This window comes from Oncorhynchus tshawytscha, linkage group LG16, assembly GCF_018296145.1.
Source record: "Oncorhynchus tshawytscha isolate Ot180627B linkage group LG16, Otsh_v2.0, whole genome shotgun sequence".
Taxonomy (NCBI): Eukaryota; Metazoa; Chordata; class Actinopteri; order Salmoniformes; family Salmonidae; genus Oncorhynchus; species Oncorhynchus tshawytscha.
The window spans coordinates 65,327,044-65,345,605 of NC_056444.1; the positions used below are offsets into that span (position 1 = coordinate 65,327,044).

The 18,562-nt window shown below is 41.4% G+C and overlaps 1 protein-coding gene across 6 annotated transcripts in view; it reads left to right on the top strand.

The window, feature by feature from the left end:
* The window catches only part of LOC112216118 (6-phosphofructo-2-kinase/fructose-2,6-bisphosphatase 2), a 31,271-nt gene extending 13,402 nt beyond the window's left edge, over positions 1-17,869 (top strand). For 4 of the 6 annotated variants that reach the window (XM_024375837.2, XM_024375841.2, XM_024375838.2 and 1 more), the window contains 8 exons: positions 2,723-2,930; positions 3,575-3,721; positions 3,829-3,933; positions 4,016-4,145; positions 4,858-4,920; positions 5,022-5,086; positions 8,680-8,880; positions 17,319-17,869. In XM_024375837.2, the coding sequence (XP_024231605.1) occupies positions 2,723-2,930; positions 3,575-3,721; positions 3,829-3,933; positions 4,016-4,145; positions 4,858-4,920; positions 5,022-5,086; positions 8,680-8,880; positions 17,319-17,372 (973 nt within the window). In that variant the 3' untranslated portion in view covers positions 17,373-17,869. Of the gene's footprint in view, positions 1-2,722; positions 2,931-3,574; positions 3,722-3,828; positions 3,934-4,015; positions 4,146-4,857; positions 4,921-5,021; positions 5,087-5,749; positions 5,885-8,679; positions 8,881-17,318 lie in introns of those variants that run through there. The other 2 variants (XM_024375840.2, XM_042299495.1) reach the window with 2 other exon arrangements.
* Positions 17,870-18,562: the final 693 nt, after the last annotated feature.

Here is an 18,562-nt window from a genome sequence, read left to right on the forward strand (position 1 = left end):
AATCAACAGCAGCAAGAGTGACGTCATTGATGTATACAGAGAAGAGAGTCGGCCCGAGAATTGAACCCTGTGGCACCCCCATAGAGACTGCCAGAGGTCCAGACAACAGGCCCTCTGATTTGACACACTGAACTCTATCAGAGAAGTAGTTGGTGAACCAGGCAAGGCAATCATTTGAGAAACCAAGGCTGTTGAGTCTGCCAATAAGAATGTGGTGATTGACAGAGTCGAAAGCCTTGGCCAGGTCGATGAATACGGCTGCACAGTATTGTCTCTTATCGATGGCGGTTATGATATCGTTTAGGACCTTGAGGCTTGCGGCTGAGGTGCACCCATGACCAGCTCTGAAACCAGATTGCATAGCGGAGAAGGTATGGTGGGATTCGAAATGGTCTGTGATCTGTTTAACATGGCTTTTGAAGACCTTAGAAAGGCAGGGTAGGATAGATATAGGTCTGTAGCAGTTTGGGTCTAGAGTGTCTCCCCTTTGAAGAGAAGGATGACCCCGGCTGCTTTCCATTCTTTGGGAATCTCAGATGATACGAAAGATAGGTTGAACAGGCTAGTAAATAGGGGTTGCAACAATTTCGGCAGATCATTTTAGAAAGAGAGGGTCCAGATTGTCTAGCCCGGCTGACTTGTAGGGCGTCCAGATTTTGCAGCTCTTTCAGAACATCAGCTATCTGGATTTGGGTGAAGGAGAAATGGGGGAGGCTTGGGTGAGTTGCTGTGCGGGGTGCAGGGCTGTTGACCAGGGTAGGGGTAGCCAGGTGGAAAGCATGGCCAGCTGTAGAAAAATGCTTATTGAAATTCTCAATTATAGTGGATTTATCAGTGGTGACAGTGTTTCCTAGCCTCAGTGCAGTGGGCAGCTGGGAGGAGGTGCTCTTATTCTCCATGGACTTTACAGTGTTCCAGAACTTTTTTGAGTTTGTGCTACAGGATGCACATTTCTGTTTGAAAAAGCTAGCCTTAGCTTTCCTAACTGCCTGTGTATATTGGTCCCTAACTTCCCTGAAAAGTTGCATATCACGGGGACTATTTGATGCTAATGCAGAACGCCACAGGATGTTTTTGTGATGGTCAAGGGCAGTCAGGTTTGGAGAGAACCATGGGCTATATCTGTTCCTGGTTCTAATTTTTTGGAATGGGGCATGCTTTTTTAAGATGGTGAGGAAGGCACTTTTAAAGAATAACCAGGCATCCTCTACTGACGGGATGAGGTCAATATTCTTCCAGGATACACGGGCCAGGTCGATTAGAAAGGCCTGCTCGCTGAAGTGTTTTAGGGAGCGTTTGACAGTGATGAGGGGTGGTCGATTGACCGCAGACAATGGCAATGCAGGCAATGAGGCAGTGATTGCTGAGATCTTGGTTGAAAACAGCAGAGGTGTATTTGGAGGGCAAGTTGGTTAGGATGATATATATGAGGGTGCCCGTGTTTACAGCTTTGGTTGTACCTGGCAGGTTCATTGATAATTTGTGTGAGATTGAGGGCATCAAGCTTAGATTGTAGGATGGCCGGGGTGTTAAGCATGTCCCAGTTTAGGTCACCTAGCAGCACGAGCTCTGAAGATGGATGGGGGGGCAATCAGTTCACATATGGTGTCCAGAGCAAAGCTGGGGGCAGAGGGTGGTCTATAGCAAGCAGCAACTGTGAGAGACTTGTTTCAGGAAAGGTGGATTTTTAAAAGTAGAAGTTTGGGTACAGACCTGGATAGTAAGACAGAACTCTGCAGGCTATCTCTGCAGTAGATTGCAACGCCGCCCCCTTTGGCAGTTCTATCTTGTCGGAAAATGTTATAGTTAGGGATGGAAATTTCAGGGTTTTGGTGGTCTTCCTAAGCCAGGATTCAGACACGGCTAGGACATCCGGGTTGGCAGAGTGTGCTAAAGCAGTAAATAAAACAAACTTAGGGAGGAGGCTTCTAATGTTAACTTGCATGAAACCAAGGCATTTATGGTTACAGAAGTCAACAAAGGAGAGCACCTGGGGAAGAGGAGTGTAGCTAGGCACTGCAGGGCCTGGATTAACCTCTACAGGAACAGAGGAGGAGTAGGATAAGGGTACGGCTAAAGGCTATAAGAACTGGTCGTCTAGTACGTCCGGAACTGAGTAAAAGGAGCAGGTTTCTGGGCACGATAGAATAGATTCAAGGCATAATGTACAGACAAAGTTATGGTAGTATGTGGACACAGTGGAGGTAAACCTAGGCATTGAGTGATGATGAGAGAGATATTGTCTCTAGAAACATAATTTAAACCAGGTGATGTCATCGCATGTGTGGTAGGTGGAACTAAAGGGTTGGATAAGGTATATTGAGCAGGGCTAGAGGCTCTACATTGAAATAATACAATCAATGATCAATAGACAATGATCATGCTGTTTAATCAGCTTCTTGATATGCCACACCTGTCAGGTGGTGGATTATCTTGGCAAAGAAGAAATACTCACTAACAGGGATGTAAACTAATGTTTGCACATTTGAGAAAAAATACGTTTTTTTGTGCGGTATGGAAAATGTCTGGGATCTTTCATTTCAGCTCATGAAACATGTTCAGTATAATTTTATTGAATGTTCGTATGTCTCAATTTCTTTGATTTCTCCCAACTATTGAGAATTCATTTTACTGATGAGTATATCTTCATGATCAGTCTGCATGGGATAAAGATGCTATCAGGTCACACATCTTGACCTCCAGTCTAACCTCTGACCCCTAGGGACCTGTCCTTCATCCAGGTCATCAATGTGGGCCGGAGCTTCCTGGTCAACAGGGTGCAGGACTACATCCAGAGCAAGATCGTGTACTACCTCATGAACATCCACGTGCACTCTCACTCTATCTACCTGTGTCGGCATGGAGAGAGCGACCACAACGTGGAGGGACGCATCGGGGGTGACGCAATGCTGTCTGTTGAAGGGAAAAAGGTACCGGACTTCTCTAAGTACATCAATACAAGTAGAGTCAAATTGTGCTAGCTCTTGCTATGTTGCTCTGTATTCTATGTACACTGAGTGTACAAAACATTAGAAACACCTGCTCTTTCCATGACAGACTGACCAGGCGAAAGCCATGATTCCCTATTGATGTCACCTGCTAAATCTACTTCGATCAGTGTAGATGAAGGGGAGGAGGTAGGTTAAAGAAGGACTTTTAAGCCTTTGGGCAATTGAGACATGGATTGCGTATGTGTGCCATTGAGGGTAAATGGGCAAAACAAAAGATTGAAGTGGCTTTGAATGGGGTGTGGTAGTAGGTGCCAGGCGCACCGGTTTGTGACAAGAACTGCAACACTGCTGGATTTCAGTTTCCCGTGTGTATCAAGAATGGTCCACCACCCAAAGGACATCCAACCAACTTGACACAACTATGGGAAGCATTGGAGTCAACATGGACCAGCATCCCTGTGGAACTCCTTGTCGAGTCCATGCCCTGACAAATTTAGGCTGTTCTGAGGGCAAAAGGTGGTGCAACTCAATATTAGGAAGGTGTTCTTAAATCACCTAATCACTATATGACATCTCCCTCTTACGTACACTATTAAACCTACTATGCCTATTCTAATCCTCAGTTTGCTGGAGCGCTTAAGGGTTTTGTGGAGGAGCATGGTCTGTCAGACCTAAAGGTGTGGACCAGCCAGCTGAGACGGACCATCCAGACTGCTGAGGAGCTTGGGGTGCCCTACGAGCAGTGGAAGATACTCAACGAGATCGATGCAGTCAGTACCACAGTGCACTAATGACCTGGTAGTGGTTACAAAACATGGTAGTGGTTACATTGTTAAATCATGATTGTCTTTTAAAATGACATATTTCTGTGTCTCAGGGTGTGTGTGAGGAGATGACCTATGATATAATCGAGAAAACCTACCCTGAGGAGTTTTCCTTGAGAGACCAGGACAAGTACCACTACCGCTACCCAGGGGGAGAGGTAATTCTTTCTTCTCTACAGAGATCTATCTGGCCTATTCATCTGAGTCATTGAGCTCAGTTTGTCCCTCCCCCCTCCATAGTCCTACCAGGACCTAGTGCAGAGGTTAGAGCCGGTCATCATGGAACTGGAGAGACAAGGCAACGTGCTGGTCATCTGCCACCAGGCTGTCATGCGATGCCTGCTCGCTTACTTCCTGGATAAGAGTGCAGGTACAAACACACAATCTCATTTATATAAACATGGAGATTCGCATATAGACACAGCCCTGTGTTAGGAAACTCATTTACTTTGGCTAGGATAAAAAACACACTCTTAATTTACATCTGCTTGTTTTGAGTGAAAAAACACTTGCTCATGTTCATCCTGGATGAAACAGGACAGAAATAAAAGTAAAATAAAACTATATTTGTCACATGTGTCAAATACTTAGTGAAATGCTTACTTACAAGCCTTTAACCAACAATGCAAAACAAAAAATGTAAACAGCATGTTTTGTGTAACCAATAGTGAGGCTATATACAGAGGATCCTGGTACAGAGTCGATATGCGGTGGCACCTGTTAGTCGAGGTAATTAAGTTGAGGCTAACAATGTCACATGGCCCTCTTAAAGGTCTGTCAAGACAGGAGCAAAAGTGGTTTGTACCTAAAAGAGCATTTTAAACGCTAGTAAAGTCTGTGACTGGGCATTGGGCACCTCTGTCTGTCACTGCCTGATCCCAGATGTCATGAAAGGGAAGTAATGCAAACTATTGAGTAATGATATCATCTAATCTAAATATAATCCCTGAAAAATAAATATGTATCATTAACTGTCATGTGTCATTGAAATGCATAAGATTGAGTTGTCTTGAGATGATGCATAGATCTCACGTGTAATGTTCTAAGTGAAGTCATTGGCATTCTTGTTTCTGTTGGCACAGATGACCTGCCCTACTTGAAGTGTCCCCTCCACACGGTTCTAAAGCTCACCCCTGTGGCTTATGGTAGGATACCTCATCCAAGACTAACCTGTCTCAGAATCCACATATTTCTCCTCCCTCTCGCAGGTTAACATTGACTGTTATTCTCTCCATCTCTCGGCCAGGCTGCAAAGTGGACATGTTTGACCTGAAAGTGAAGGCTGTGAACACTCACCGGGATAGGCCATTAGTGAGTTGCTCTCCTTGCCATATCTCTGTTCAATCTACTGTGCGTTCTTCTTAATTTCATAGGTTTATTTCCTGTTTCCTTCTCGGTAACTGATGTAGCCTGTTCTGAACACTGATCCGAAGACTTTCCCTCAAGGGTCAGTTTGACAGTAAACAGCCGAGTCATTACCATCTGGCTGAGCTGTGGAGGTGTGGTTTGAAGCGTTCTATTTTGTAGTGAAATTGATCTTATAAAAAGCCAGCGCACCATCTCCACCCTCAACCACACAAAGGGCCTATTTCATGTAATGTAATCAAATCAAGAGATTCCCTGTGTTCTGGTTGTATAGTACCTACAGAAATTATTCACATCCCTTGACTTTTTCCACATTTTGTTGTTACAGCCTGGATTTAAAATTGATTAAATAGTTTTTTTGTCACTGGCCTACACACAGTACCCCATAATGTGAAAGTGGAATTATGTTTTTAGACATTTTTACTAATTAAAGATGAAATGTCTTGTAAGTATTTTACACCTTTTTGTTATGACAAGCCTAAATAAGTTCAGTTGTAAAGATGTGCTTAACAAGTCACACTATAGACTCACTCTGTGTGCATAATAGTGTTTAACATTATTTTTTAATGACTACCTTATCTCTGTACCCCACACATACAATTTTCGAAGGTCCCTCAGTTGAGAAGTGAATTTCAACACACATTCGACCACAAAGACCAGGGAGGTTTTCCATTGCCTCGCAAAGAAGGGCACCTATTGGCAGATGTGAATTTTTTAAATAAAAAGTAGACATTGAATATCCCTTTGAGCATGGTGAAGTTATTAATTACACTTTGGATGGTTTAGCAATACACCCATTCACATCAAAGATACAGGCTTCCTTTCTAACTCAGTAGCCGAAGGGAAAGGAAACCGCTCAGGGATTTCATCATGAGGCTAACGGTAACTTTTTAAAACCGTTACAGAGTTTAATGGCTCAAACTGATGATGGATGAACAACATTGTAGTTACTCTCCAATTCTAACCTAATTTACAGAGTGAAAAGAAGGACGCCTGTACAGAATACAAATATTCCAAAACATTCATCCTGTTTTAAACGAGGCACTGAAGTAATACTGCAAGATGTGGGAAATTCACTTTTTGTCCTGAATACGTGTTATGTTTGAGGCAAACCCAATAACACATTACTGAGTACCACTCTCCATATTTTCAAGCAAAGTGGTGGCTGCATCATATTATGGGTATGCTTGTAGTCGTTAAGGACTGGAGAGTTTTTTTCAGGATATAAAATAAACTGAATGGAGCTAAGCACAGACATAGTCCTAGAGGAAAACCTGGTTTAATGTGCATGCCACCAGAAACTAGGAGATGAATTCAGCTTGCAGCAGGACAATAACCTAAAACACAACGCCAAATCTATACTGGAGCTGCTTACCAAGAAGACGGTGAATGTTCCTGAGAGGCAAAGTTAGTTTTTCTTTATTTGTACTATTTTCTACATTGTAGAATAATAGGGAAAACATCAACACAATTAAATAACTCATGGAATCATGTGGTAACAAACAAAGTGTTAAACAAAAATATATTTGAGATTCTTCAAAGTAGCCACCCTTTGCCTTGATGATAGCTTTGCACACTCTTGGCATTCTCTCAACCAGCTTCATGAGTTAGTCACCTGGAATGCATTTCAATTAACAGGTGTGCCTTGTTAAAAGTTAATTTGTGGAATTTCTTTCCTTAATGCGTTTGAGCAAATCAGTTGTGTTGTGACAAGGTAGGGGTGGTATACAGAAGATTGCCATAATATGGACTTGGTCTTTTACCAAATAGGGCAAGAACAGCTCAAATAAGCAAAGAGAAACGACAGTCCATCATTGCTTTAAGACATGAAGGTCAGTCAATCCGGAAAATATCAAGAACTTTTAAAGTTTCTTCAAGTGCAGTTGCAAAAAGCATCAAGCTCTATGATGAAACTGGCTCTCATGAGGACCGCCACAGGAAAGGAAGACCCAGAGTTACCTGTGCTGAAGAGAATAATTTCATTAGTTACCAGCTGCAGATTGCACCCCAAATAAATGCTTCAGAGTTCAAGTAACACACATCTCAACATCAACTGTTCATAGGAGACTGCGTGAATCAGGCCTTCATGGTCGAATTGCTGCAAAGAAACCACTACTAATGGACACCAATGAGAAGAAGACACTTGCTTGGGGTAAAGAAACACGAGCAATGGACATTAGACAGGTGAAAATCTGTCCTTTTGTCTGATGAGTCGAAATCAGATTTTTGGTTCCAACCGCCGTGTCTTTGTGAGATGCTGAGCATGTGTGGTTCCCACCGAGAAGCATGGAGGAGTAGTTGTGGGGGTTCTTTGCTGGTGACACTATCAGTGAGTTATTTTGAATTCAAGGCACACTTAACCAGCATGGCTACCACAGCATTCTGTAGCGACACCATCCCATCTGGTTTGCGCTTAGTACCACTATAATTTGTTTTTCAACCGGACAATGACCCACCACACCTCCAGGCTATGTAAGGCCTATTTGACCAAGAAGGAGAGTGATGGAGTGCTGCATCAGATGACCTGGCCTCCACAGTCACCGGACCTCAACCCAATTGAGATGGTTTGGGATGAGTTGGACTGCAGAATTAAGGAAAAGCAGGCAACAAGTGCTCAGCATATGTGGTAACTCCTTCAAGACTGGAAGGCATTCCAGGTGAAGTTGGTTGAGAGAATGCCAAGAGTGTGCAAAGCTGTGATAAAGGGTTGCTACTTTGAAGAATGTATATATATTTAACATTATTTCATTAGTTTTGTTGTCTTCACTATTACTCTACATTGTAGAAAATAAAAACAATTGAATGAGTAGGTGTGTCCAAACTTTTGACTGGTACTCTGTAAATCTATTTAAATCTATATAGCAAGACCTGAAAATGGTTGTCAAGCAATGATCAATATCCAATTTGACAAAGCTTGAAAAATGTTGAAAACAATAATGGACAATCCAGGTGTGGAATCCAGGTGTGGAAAGCTCTTAGACTTAACCATAAAGACTCAGCTGTAATCACTGTGAAAGGTGCTTCGACAAAGTATTCACTCAGGGGTGTGAATACTTATGTAAATGAGATATTTCTGTATTTTATTTACAATAGATTTGCTCAAATTGTTTTCACTTTGTCATTATGGGGTTTTGTGTGTAGATGGATGAGAAAAAAAACATTTTTAATAGTAACACAGCAAACTGTGGAATAAGTCAAGGGGTATGAATATTTTCTGATGGGATTGTAGTTCTGGTGTGAACAGACCTCAGTGCTGTCCCCAGTACAGTGTGTTAACCAGATGTCCCTGGTGGTGTGGGCGTCACACTCATAAAAATGACCACACTGCCTTTTCCTGAGAATAGCCCTGTTAAATGGAGGGAGAATAATGTGTCTGGGAAAGGAACCGCAAAGCGCCTTCAATCTTCTGTTTGTTCCAGCTGGATTGTTTTCACAAGAAGTGTAGCAAGCAAGGCGTGTGCACACGCGCACACACACACAGTGAAACATACTTTATTTCTCTCATTTCTGATTCTCTTTCCTTAATCTTGTCTCACCAGGATAAAGTCCGTAATGACGTCGTTCCTGCCACATTCCTACGGAGGAACAGTTTCACCCCGCTGTCCAGTCACGACCAGGTGAAGCGACCGCGCCTCTACAGCGCTGGCAACCTACCTCAATCTCGACGTCCCCTGGCCCCCTTTCTACCCAACATGCAGTCCTTTGAGGACCCTGAGGGAGCAGAGTTGGCACAAAGCCAAGTTAGTGTTGTCTTTCTGTATGAATGTCTCGCTCTTTTAAATATGTTTATGATGTTACTTATGTCCTTCAACTGAGATTCGGTGATATGACCTTTTCACAAGCAGTAGGATAAACGTCAGTTACTGCAGGAGAGCACAATGCAAGACGATGATGCACTCAGAGTATCTGCACGGGTGTGCTTCACGCTGCTGCATGGCAATAGCTACAGGACCAAAACTATTTTGTCTCATGCTTCGCAGTCTTTGTTGTTGCGGAAGTCGGCCCGATTCTCCTCTCTATGTGCATCACTGACTCTACCTTTTAACCCTAAAAGCACCCAACATATTTTTTGCTTAAGGGGCGCCAACGGAGGTTATTATTGACCCCAAATTGGTAATGATTGCAAAGAGACACTGTCTTTCAAGCAGTAAAACATTCAAATTCCCCCAAATAACCAGATATTTATTTATTATCACACATTTATTGTACAATTTAGGGTGACCAACAGCAGGATTTTGCGGAAAATCGTGGGGGAGGGGCGACTACATGAATAAAAAATGTTGGCAGAATTTTACAGATTAAATGTCCAAACTACACCTGTAAACCCTTCATTTGATTTTCAAATATTTTTTATGTGAGCAAATTAGAGCCGATTGTTAACACAAACGATATATTCTTCCTGTATTTAGTTTCAATACAAGCATATTCTGCATAGTGGCAAATGCCTTTGTATTTTGTCCACAATATACACTGTCGTTCAAAAGTTTGGGGTCACCTAGAAATGTCTTTGTTTTTGAAAGAAAAGCAAAACAAAATTGTCCATTAAAATAACATCAAATTGATCATAAATGCAGTGTAGACATTGTTCATTTTGTAAATGACGCTCGAAACGGCAGATTTTTTATGGAATATCTACATAGGCGTACAGAGGCCCATTATCAGCAACCATCACTCCTGTGTTCCAATGGCACGCTGTGTTAGATAATCCATTTTAAAAGGCTAATTGATCATTAGAAAACCCTTTCACAATTACAGTGCCTTGCGAAAGTATTCGGCCCCCTTGAACTTTGCGACCTTTTGCCACATTTCAGGCTTCAAACATAAAGATATAAAACTGTATTTTTTTGTGAAGAATCAACAACAAGTGGGACACAATCATGAAGTGGAACGACATTTATTGGATATTTCAAACTTTTTTAACAAATCAAAAGCTGAAAAATTGGGCGTGCAAAATTATTCAGCCCCCTTAAATTAATACTTTGTAGCGCCACCTTTTGCTGCGATTACAGCTGTAAGTCGCTTGGGGTATGTCTCTATCAGTTTTGCACATCGAGAGACTGACATTTTTTCCCATTCCTCCTTGCAAAACAGCTCGAGCTCAGTGAGGTTGGATGGAGAGCATTTGTGAACAGCAGTTTTCAGTTCTTTCCACAGATTCTCAATTGGATTCAGGTCTGGACTTTGACTTGGCCATTCTAACACCTGGATATGTTTATTTTTTAACCATTCCATTGTAGATTTTGCTTTATGTTTTGGATCATTGTCTTGTTGGAAGACAAATCTCCGTCCCAGTCTCAGGTCTTTTGCAGACTCCATGTTTTCTTCCAGAATGGTCCTGTATTTGGCTCCATCCATCTTCGCATCAATTTTAACCATCTTCCCTGTCCCTGCTGAAGAAAAGCAGGCCCAAACCATGATGCTGCCACCACCATGTTTGACAGTGGGGACGGTGTGTCCCCCACTTTTACGCCAAACATAACGTTTTGCATTGTTGCCAAAAAGTTCCATTTTGGTTTCATCTGACCAGAGCACCTTCTTCCACATGTTTGGTGTGTCTCCCAGGTGGCTTGTGGCAAACTTTAAACCACACTTTTTATGGATATCTTTAAGAAATGGCTTTCTTCTTGCCACTCTTGCATAAAGGCCAGATTTGTGCAATATACGACTGATTGTTGTCCTATGGACAGAGTCTCCCACGTCAGCTGTAGATCTCTGCAGTTCATCCAGAGTGATCATGGGCCTCTTGGCTGCATCTCTGATCAGTCTTCTCCTTGTATGAGCTGAAAGTTTAGAGGGACGGCCAGGTCTTGGTAGATTTGCAGTGGTCTGATACTCCTTCCATTTCAATATTATCGCTTGCACAGTGCTCCTTGGGATGTTTAAAGCTTGGGAAATGTTTTTGTATCCAAATCCGGCTTTAAACTTCTTCACAAAAGTATCTCGGACCTGCCTGGTGTGTTCCTTGTTCTTCATGATGCTCTCTGCGCTTTTAACGGAACTCTGAGACTATCACAGTGCAGGTGCATTTATACGGAGACTTGATTACACACAGGTGGATTGTATTTATCATCATTAGTCATTTAGGTCAACATTGGATCATTCAGAGATCCTCGCTGAACTTCTGGAGAGAGTTTGCTGCACTGAAAGTAAAGGGGCTGAATAATTTTGCACGCCCAATTTTTCAGTTTTTGATTTGTTAAAGTTTGAAATATTCCAATAAATGTCGTTCCACTTCATGATTGTGTCCCACTTGTTGTTGATTCTTCACAAAAAAATACAGTTTTATATCTTTATGTTTGAAGCCTGAAATGTGGCAAAAGGTCGCAAAGTTCAAGGGGGCCGAATACTTTCGCAAGGCACTGTATGTTAGCACAGCTGAAAACTGTTGTGCTGATTCAAGAAGCAATACAACTGGCCACCTTTAGACTAGTTGAGTATCTGGAGCATCAGCATTTTATGGGTTGGATTACAGGCTCAAAATGGCCAGAAACAAATAACTTTCCTCTGAAACTTGTCACTCTATTATTGTTCTGAGAAATGAAGGCTATTCCATGCGAGGAATTGCCAAGAAACTGAGATCTCATACAACGCCGTGTGCTACTCCCTTCACAGAAAAACAAGGGCATTTCTAAGTGACCCCAAACTTTCGAACAGTAGCGTGTATATATATTTGTTTGTCTATTCAGCAAACCATCGTAAAACGGTAACATTATACTATGCTGTTAAATTTGGTTATGTAGAATACTAATTAATCATTGTGATCTTCCAAGACACTGGATGTTTCTGAATACCCATACTAGTGTACTAAATAGTATGCAAAAAAAAGGGTTTTATAGTATGTGAAATGTAGTACTCTGAATGTGTCATCTAATGCGCGATTGTGTTGACACCTGCCAATCGTTCATTTTGGTACAGCATGTCAATTCTATCTGATTATCAACTGTTAAAACACCTGAGTAGGAGAAGAGTGAATTCTACTTGAGCAGATATTCCCAAACTGGGGGCAATGTTGTGATTCACATAAAAATGTGATTCACGTAAAATAATGGTTTTTGTCTTCACATTTTCAACAATACATTTACATTTTCCAAAGGGGCTATACAGCAAATATGTTAAATGAGCAACTAATGAGCATGTAGAGCCTCACAAGTTAGATAAAATTGCCTTATTTCAGTCTAACATGGCTATTTACTTACTTTTGTAGCACTTCGTCAGAAGCAACAGTTTTGTAAGTAGTTAGGCAACTGTCCTCCAAGTTTAGCTCGAATTTTGCTGGAAAGTATTTGAGAAATGTTATTGCTTGACGATAGGCCTATGTCTCGTCTTTCGCTGTGCAGAATATCAGATCTTAGTAATGATTGGAGAAGTGTTTAACATCTCCAGTACAACATCCTTATTATATATACAGTTGAAGTCGGAAGTTTACATACATCTTGGCCAAATATATTTAAACTCACTTTCACAATTCCTGACATTTAATTCTAGTAAAAATTCCCTGTCTTAGGTCAGTTAGGATCATCACTTTATTGTAAGAATGTGAAATGTCAGAATAATAGTGATTTATTTCAGCTTTTATTTCTTTAATCACATTCCCAGTGGGTCAGAAGTTTACATGCACTCAATTAGTATTTGGTTGCATTACCTTTTTAAATTGTTTAACTTGGGTCAAATGTTTTGGGTATCCTCCACAAGCTTCCCACAATAAGTTGGGTGTATTTTGGCCCATTCCTCCTGACAGAGCTGGTGTAACTGAGTCAGGTTTGTCAGCCTCTTGCTCGCACACGCTTTTTCAGTTCTGCCCACAAATGTTCTATAGGATTGAGGTCAGGGCTTTGCGATGGCCACTCCAATAGCTTGACTTTGTTGTCCTTAAGCCATTTTGCCACAACTTTGGGAGTATGCTTGGGGTCATTGTCCATTAGGAAGACCCATTGGCGACCAAGCTTTAACTTCCTGACTGATGTCTTGAGATGTTGCTTCAATATATCCACATAATTTTCCTCCTGCAGCAAAGCACCCCACAACATGATGCTGCCACCCCCGTGCTTCACGTTTGGGATTGTATTCTTTGGCTTGCAAGTATCCCCCTTTTTCCTCCAAACATAACAATGGTCATTATGGCCAAACAGTTATATTTTTGTTTCATCAGACCAGAGGACATTTCTCAAAAAAAAACTATCTTTGTCCCCATTTGCAGTTGCAAACCTTAGACTGGCTTTTTTATGTCGGTTTTGGAGCAGTGGCTTCTTCCTTGCTGAGCGGCCTTTCAGGTTATGTCGATATAGGACTTGTTTTACTGTGGATATAGATACTTTTGTACCTGTTTCCTCCAGCATCTTCACAAGGTCCTTTGCTGCTGTTCTGGGATTGATTTGCACTTTTCGCACCAAAGTACGTTCATCTCTAGGAGACAGTATGATGGCTGCGTGGTCCCATGATGTTTATACTTGCGTATTATTGTTTGTACAGATGAACGTGGTACCTTCAGGCATTTGGAAATTGCTCCAAAGGATGAACCAGACTTGTGGAGGTTTACAATTTATTTTCTGAGGTCTTGGCTGATTTATTTTGATTTTCCAATAATGTCAAGCAAAGAGGCACTGAGTTTGAAGGTAGGCCTTGAAATGCATCCACAGGTACACCTCCAATTGACTCAAATCATGTCAATTAGCCTATCGGAAGCTCCTAAAGCCATTACATCATTTTCTGGAATTTTCCAAGCTGTTTAAAGGCACAGTCAACTTAGTGTATGTAAACCTCTGACCCACTGGAATTGTGATACAGGGAAATAATCTGTCTGTAAACAATTGTTGGAAATATTATTTGTCATGCACAAAGTAGATGTCCTAACTGAATTGCCAAATCTATAGTTTGTTAACAAGAATTTTGTGGAGTGGTTGAAAAACAAGTTTAAATGACTCCAACCTAAGTGTATGTAAACTTCCCACTTCAACTGTATATGTAAGTGCAACATGACTGCAAGAGACAGGTTGGAATGTGTGACTGAAATACGGGACAAATCAACCTTTTTTTCTAAATTAGTGGTGTTTGAATTTGTTAATAAAATGCGGGACATGATTGTTTGGTTGGGGGACGTGGAACAAAGGGCCAAAATGCGGGACTACCTCATCTCTGTACCCCACACATACAATTATCTTTAAGGTCCCTCAGTCGAACAGTGAATTTCAAACACAGGTTTAACCACAAAGACCAGGGAGGTATTCCAATGCCTCGAAAAGAAGGGCTCCTGTTGGTAGATGGGTACACATTTTTGAAAAGCAGACACTGAATATCCCTTTGAGCATGGTGAGCTTATTACACTTTGGATGTTGTATCAATACACCCAGTCATTACAAAGATACAGTTGTCCTTCCTAACTCAGATGTTGGAGTTAGGAAGGACGCTTAATTGACAGTGGAAAAAAAGGAAGCCTGTACAGACTAAAAATATTGCAAAACATGCATCCTGTTTGTAACAAGGCACTAAAGTAATACAGCAAAAAATTAATACAACACAGTACAACACAGTAATACAATGCAGTGGTGGCTGCATCATGTTATGGGTATGCTTGTAATCGTTAAGGACTGGGTTTTTCAGGGTAAAAAATAAACAGAATGGCGCTAAGCACAGGCAAAGTCTTAAAGGAAAACCTGGTTCAGTCTGCTTTCCACCAGACACCGGGAGATGAATACACCTTTCAGCAGGAGAATAACCTAAACACAAGGCCAAGTCTGCACTGGAGTTGATTACAGTACCAAGAAGATGGTGAATGTTCCTGAGTGGCCTAGTTACAGTTTTGACTTAAATCTACTTGAAAATGGTTGTCTGCCAATGATCAACAACAAATTGGACAATCCTTGAAGAATTTTGCAAAGAATAATGGGCAACTGTTGCACAATCTAGGTGTGGAAAGCTCTTAAACTTACCCTGAAAGACTCCGCTTTAATCACTGCCAAAGATGATTCTAACATGTATTGACTCAGGGATGTGAATACTTATGCAAATTAGATATTTATAGATTTTATTTTTTCTAAAAAAAATTGCAACGTGTTTTCGTTTGGCATTATGGTGTATTGTGTGTAAATGGGTGAGAGAAAAAGTAGATTTAATTCATTTTGAATTCATGCTGTAACACAAAATGTGGACAAAGTCAAGGTGTATGAATACTTTCTGAAGGCCCGTACAGTTGTGGGCAAAAGTTTTGAGAATGACACAAATATTAATTTTTACAAAGTCTGCTGCCTCAGTTTGTATGATGGCAATTTGCATATACTCCAGAATGTTATGAAGAGTGATCAGATGAATTGCAATTAATTGCAGATTCCCCCTTCGCCATGCAAATGAACTGAACCCCCAAAAAAAAACAAAAAAACAATTCCACTGCATTTCAGCCCTGCCACAAAAGGACCAGCTGACATCATGTCAGTGATTCTCTCTTTAACACAGGTGTGAGTGTTTACGAGGACAAGGCTGGAGATCACTCTGTCATGCTGATTGAGTTCGAATAACAGACTGGAAGCTTCAAAGGGAGGGAGGTGATTGGAATCATTGTGCTTCCTCTGTCAATCATGGTTACCTGCCGTCATCATTGCTTTGCACAAAAAGGGCTTCACAGGCAAGGATATTGCTTCCAGCAAGATTGCATCTAAATCAACCATTTATTTGATCATTAAGAACTTCAAGGAGAGCGGTTCAATTGTTGTGAAGAAGGCTTCAGGGCGCCCAAGAAAGTCCAGCAAGCGCCAGGACCGTCTTCTAAAGTTGAGCTTGCTCAGGAATGGCAGCAGGCTGGTGTGAGTGCATCTGCATGCACAGTGAGGCGAACACTTTTGGAGGATGGCCTGGTGTCAAGGGCAGCAAAGAAGCCACTTCTCTCCAGGAAAAACAGCAGGGACAGACTGATATTCTGCAAAAGGTACAGGGATTGGAATGCTGAGGACTGGGGCAAAGTCATTTTCTCTGATGAATCCCATTTCCGATTGTTTGGGGCATCCGGAAAAAAGCTTGTCCGGAGAAGACAAGATGAGCGCTACCATCAGTCCTGTGTCATGCCAACAGTAAAGCATTCTGAGACCATTCATGTGTGGGGTTGCTTCTCAGCCAAGGGAGTGCGCTCACTCACAATTTTGCCTAAGAACACAGCCATGAATAAAGAATGGTACCAACTTCCCCCAACCATTCAGGAACAGTTTGGTGACGAACAATGCCTTTTCCAGCATGATGGAGCACCTTGCCATAAGTCAAAAGTGATAACTAAGTGGCTCGGAGAACAAAACATCGATATTTTGGGTCCATGGCCAGGGAACTTCCCAGACCTTAATCCCATTGAGAACTTGTGGTCAATCCTCAAGAGGTGGTGGACAAACAAAAACCCACAAATTCTGACAAACTCCAAGCATTGATTCTGGAAGACTAGGCTGCCATCAGTCAGGATGTGGCCCAGAAGTTAATTGACAGCATGCCAGGGTGGATTGCAGAGGTCTTGAAAAAGAAGGGTCAAAACTGCAAATATTGACTCTTTGCATCAACATCATGTAATTGTCAAAAAAGCCTTTGACACTTATGAAAGGCTTGTAATTACACTTCAGTATTCCATAGTAACATCTGACAAAAATATCCAAAGACACTGAAGCAGCAAACTTTGTGGAAATTAATATTTGTGTCATTCTCAACTTTTGGCCACGACTGTAATTTCAGGATACATACATCTACTTCTGTGCTAAATTTGGTGCTTTTGTCACAAAGTTTACTATTGAGTCCACATTTTTAGTTTCACCGCACACCACTACTATACAAAATATATTTTTCATTCATCTTTTTTTAACATGTAAATTATGCTAAATAGTTTTTTGTTGTCTGTAACTAGTTGCTTGACAAAGCCCTAACATTTTCAGAAGGGCCTCACCATTTACCCCTGTTGATGCTTTTAGGGTTAAAATTATTATTTTTTAATCTGCAGTTTTAGTTTCCCCATTTGCCTCATTAAAGTTGATAATTTCTAAAAACAGCTTATTATAAAAACAGAGTAAGCTGTGTCTTGTGATTGACCTCACCCTCCTCTGTCTGAGCTCAAGTGTAGCAGAGGCCAGTCAAAACAAACTATGAGGATGGCCCCTGGCCTTGGCACAGCTTTGCATGGATGTAACACTCTGTTTCCCCCTCCTTCTGCCTCTTAAAGGAGTATCTCAACTGCTTCAGCCCAGGAGATGCAGAAGATGCTGTCCACAGTTGAAGAGGACTGAGAAGGGTGTCTCCACTCCCCCACATTTTCGCTGCCATCAGATCTGGGTTCAAATACAATTTAGAAATCTTGTTAAATACCTTTAGTGTTTGCTTTAGCTTGCCTGGAGTGCCAGGTGGGTAGTGTTTGCTTTAGCTTGCCTGGAGTGCCAGGTGGGTAGTGTTTGCACTTTGGGGACTTTTCCGATGATTCCATTACAATAGGCAAGCGCTATAAAGCACAGCTAAATAATGTTTTATTATTTCAAATAGTATTTGAACCCAGGTAACCTCTGTCTGCTCAGGCTTGCTTCATACCATGCCAGCCTTACCAATTTGATTGTCAAGCAGGAGTTCAAGCACACTGTCTTAGCAGCAAATTAGGTATGGAATGTGGTTGTTGTAGTGGCCAGAATTTGTTCTACAGTTCCATTTCTGTTGCCATCTGTTAGATAGATGGTGTGTGTGGGTGAAGAGCGATATGATTTGAGACAAACATGACCTTGCGCACACACACTTATCAACAGTCAACGTTTAATTTATTGTGAACAGAACTTTAGAATGTTGAATAGAGGACATCCTTGAGATTATTTGTCTCAGTAGATTTGAGACATTCAGTGATTTGTCTATTACAATGTATTTAATTTACACTGTAACTAATGGAGAGGGTTGCCACACTGAAAAATGTAACAAAAACAAAGCACTGACTACAAACACTGTCTTATCCTTAAATTATTATCCTTTAATTCTACAATGTAGTTTATAAACAATTACTTAAGATCTTATGAATAATATATTCTGAACAAAAATCTAAATGCAACATGCAACAATTTTAATGGTTTAACTGAGTTACAGCTCATATTAGGAAATTAGTAAATTTAAATAAATAAATTAGGCCCTAATCTATGAATTTGACATGACTGGGCAAGGTCGTAGCCATTGGGGCCTGGGAAGGGCATAAGCCCACCCACTTGGGAGCCAGGCCCAGCCAATCAGAATGAGCTTTTCCTCACAAAAGGGCTTTATTACAGACAGAAATAGTCCTTAGAAATTAACATTAAATTCTCTGGCAACAGTTCTGGTGGGCATTCCTGCAATCAGCATGCCAATTGCACGCTCCCTCAACTTGAGACATATGTGGCATTGTGTTGTGACACAACTGCACATTTTAGTGCTCTTTTGTTGTCCCCAGCACAAGGTGAA